Raw genomic sequence first — 2321 nt, 5'->3', positions numbered from 1 at the left:
AGAGAGGCAGAGAGGCAGAGAGGCAGAGAGGCAGAGAGGCAGAGAGGCAGAGAGGCAGAGAGGCAGAGAGGCAGAGAGGAAGGGGCAGGGGAAGGGGCAGAAGCAGAGGCAGAGGTAGAGGCAGGGGAAGGGGCAGAGGCAGAGGTAGAGGCAGGCAGATCTCTAAGTTCAGGGCCAGCTTGGTCTACAGAGTGAGTTCCAGGACAACCAGGGCTACACAGAGAAACCCTGTCTTGAAAGAAAAGTAAAAAGAAAGGTAGCTGAAAGTGAACCTGACTTCTTCAACTGCTTCAGCTTCTGCCTCCAGGTTCCGACCTCAAGTTCCATCCATAATGGAAACTCTAAGCTGAAGCAGATGCTTTTCTCCCCAGAGTTGCTTTTGGTCATGGTGTTTTATGGTAACAAGAGAAATGACACTATGCATCCCATGCTGGCCTGGAACTCCTCATTTTCCTGTCTCATGTCCTAAGTGCTGGGATTACACATGTGAATCACCACATCACCCCTCTGTCTTAGAGTTGCTATGGAAACAAAACTGGAAGCAGCCCCTTCGTCCATCCCACAAAGGTAAAGCTGAGACTTTGTCAGCAACTGCAGGGCATGCAGGACTGCACGAGGTGGAGCAGGGCCCTACTTTGGGGTTCTGGGTTCTTGCCCTACCTCCTTCATTTCTCCTTTGTGCCATGCATTTCCACTTCTGGGCCTTGACTCCTGCAAAGTCCATCTGAAAACTCTTTCTGTGCAAACACTGCCCGGGGCAATTCCCACTCCAGGAAGTCTTCCCTGGCCACACCCACATGAGGTCAGAGGAGCCACTGCAAGAATCCCCTTGAGATCTCCGTGAATGTTTGTAGAGTCAGGTATATCAGTTACTGCCTCAGCACCAGACAATGGCCAGGCTTTCCCAGCCCATGGCTGCATGCCCTGTCCTTGTGTGAGAGTCCCCACTCAGAGCCTCTCACCTTGGAAGGGCAGGCCAGGAGTCCAGCTCACATGTTGGAGGAAGCGAATGAGGTATGGATAGAAGACCTCAGAGCAACTATAGTAGGCAGCCATGATGTACAGCAGCCTCCAGCCTCGTTGACAGCTGTCCCTGTAAGCAGGCAGGAGTTACATCACAGGTGGCATAGAGGTGGGCACAGGATCCAAGATTGGTCAGTCAGAGTTCAGTCAACTCTGGTTGCATCCTGAGCCACTGTGGTTGGTGCAGGAATGAACGAGCGTGGGGCCAGCTGAGGCCAATGTATCTAGATTTGGGAGCTTCTTTTCTTTCTGAAGAGCATTGAAAATATTGAACAATATTTATTCAATGTGTATAAGAATTTTTTGTGGGAGGCTGGAGAGATGGCTCAGCAGTTAAGGGCACTGACTGCTCGTCCAGAGGACCCCGGTTCAAATCCCAGCACCCACATGGCAGCTCATAATTGCCTGTAACTCCAAGATCTGACACTCACACACAGACATACATACAGGCAAAACACCCATGCAACATAAAATAAAAGTAAATACATTTCTAAAAAAAAAAATCACCTTTCCCCCTCTTTTTAAGATTTGTGTGTGTGTAATTTGCATGTGTCGTGTGCGAGTATGCCACTGGGAGTAGGTGGAGGTCACAGGACAAATCTGTGAAGTCGGCTCTCTCTTCCCATTTTTACATGGGTTCTGGGGATTGAACTCAAGTTGTCAGGCCTGCAAAGCAAGCTCTTCACTCACTGAGCCATCTTGTTCTCCCCATAAGGACCATTTTTCAGGCTGGGAAGAGGACAAGGTGGGTAAGGGGCTTGCTCGGCAAGCGTGAGAACCTGAGTCTGGATCCTCAGCTCTGAGATAAAGCTGGGCATGGCAGCGTGTGCCTGCACCCCACTTCAGAGCCTTACCTCAGAATGCTGAGTCCTTGCTCACCTCTGCCACGACCTTCACTTCTGGCCATGAGGAAATGAAATCCCTCCTGTGCACCCATCTCCCAGGGGAATCCCTGCTCCAGGAATCCTAACCCTGGCCGCTATCTGGGGGACAAACACAGGTAGATCCCTGGAGCTACTGGCTAAAGCAGTGAGTACTCGATTCAGTGTGAGATACTGTGAAAAGGAAGGGAGGAAGGAAGGAAGGAAGGAAGGAAGAAGGAAAGAGAGAAAGAAAGAGAGAAAGAGAGAAAGAAAGAAAGAAAGAAAGAAAGAAAGAAAGAAAGAAAGAAAGAAAGGAAGAAAGAAAGAAAGGAAGAAAGAAGAGGAAGGAATCCAGGGATCCATCCCATAATCAGCTTCTAAACACTGACACCATTGCATACACTAGCAAGATTTTGCTGAAAGGACCCAAATATA

At 49.5% G+C, this 2321-nt stretch overlaps 1 protein-coding gene across 2 annotated transcripts in view; it reads right to left on the bottom strand.

Moving 5' to 3' along the window:
• Positions 1–2321, bottom strand: part of Myo15a (myosin XVA) — a 51640-nt gene that overhangs the window by 11473 nt on the left and 37846 nt on the right. For both annotated transcript variants that reach the window (XM_021176540.1, XM_021176541.1), the window contains one exon: positions 963–1093. In XM_021176540.1, the coding sequence (XP_021032199.1) occupies positions 963–1093 (131 nt within the window). The remainder of the gene's footprint in view (positions 1–962; positions 1094–2321) is intronic.

Source organism: Mus caroli, chromosome 11, assembly GCF_900094665.2.
Source record: "Mus caroli chromosome 11, CAROLI_EIJ_v1.1, whole genome shotgun sequence".
Lineage (NCBI taxonomy): Eukaryota > Metazoa > Chordata > Mammalia > Rodentia > Muridae > Mus > Mus caroli.
This window is presented reverse-complemented; position numbering and strand designations above follow the sequence as displayed.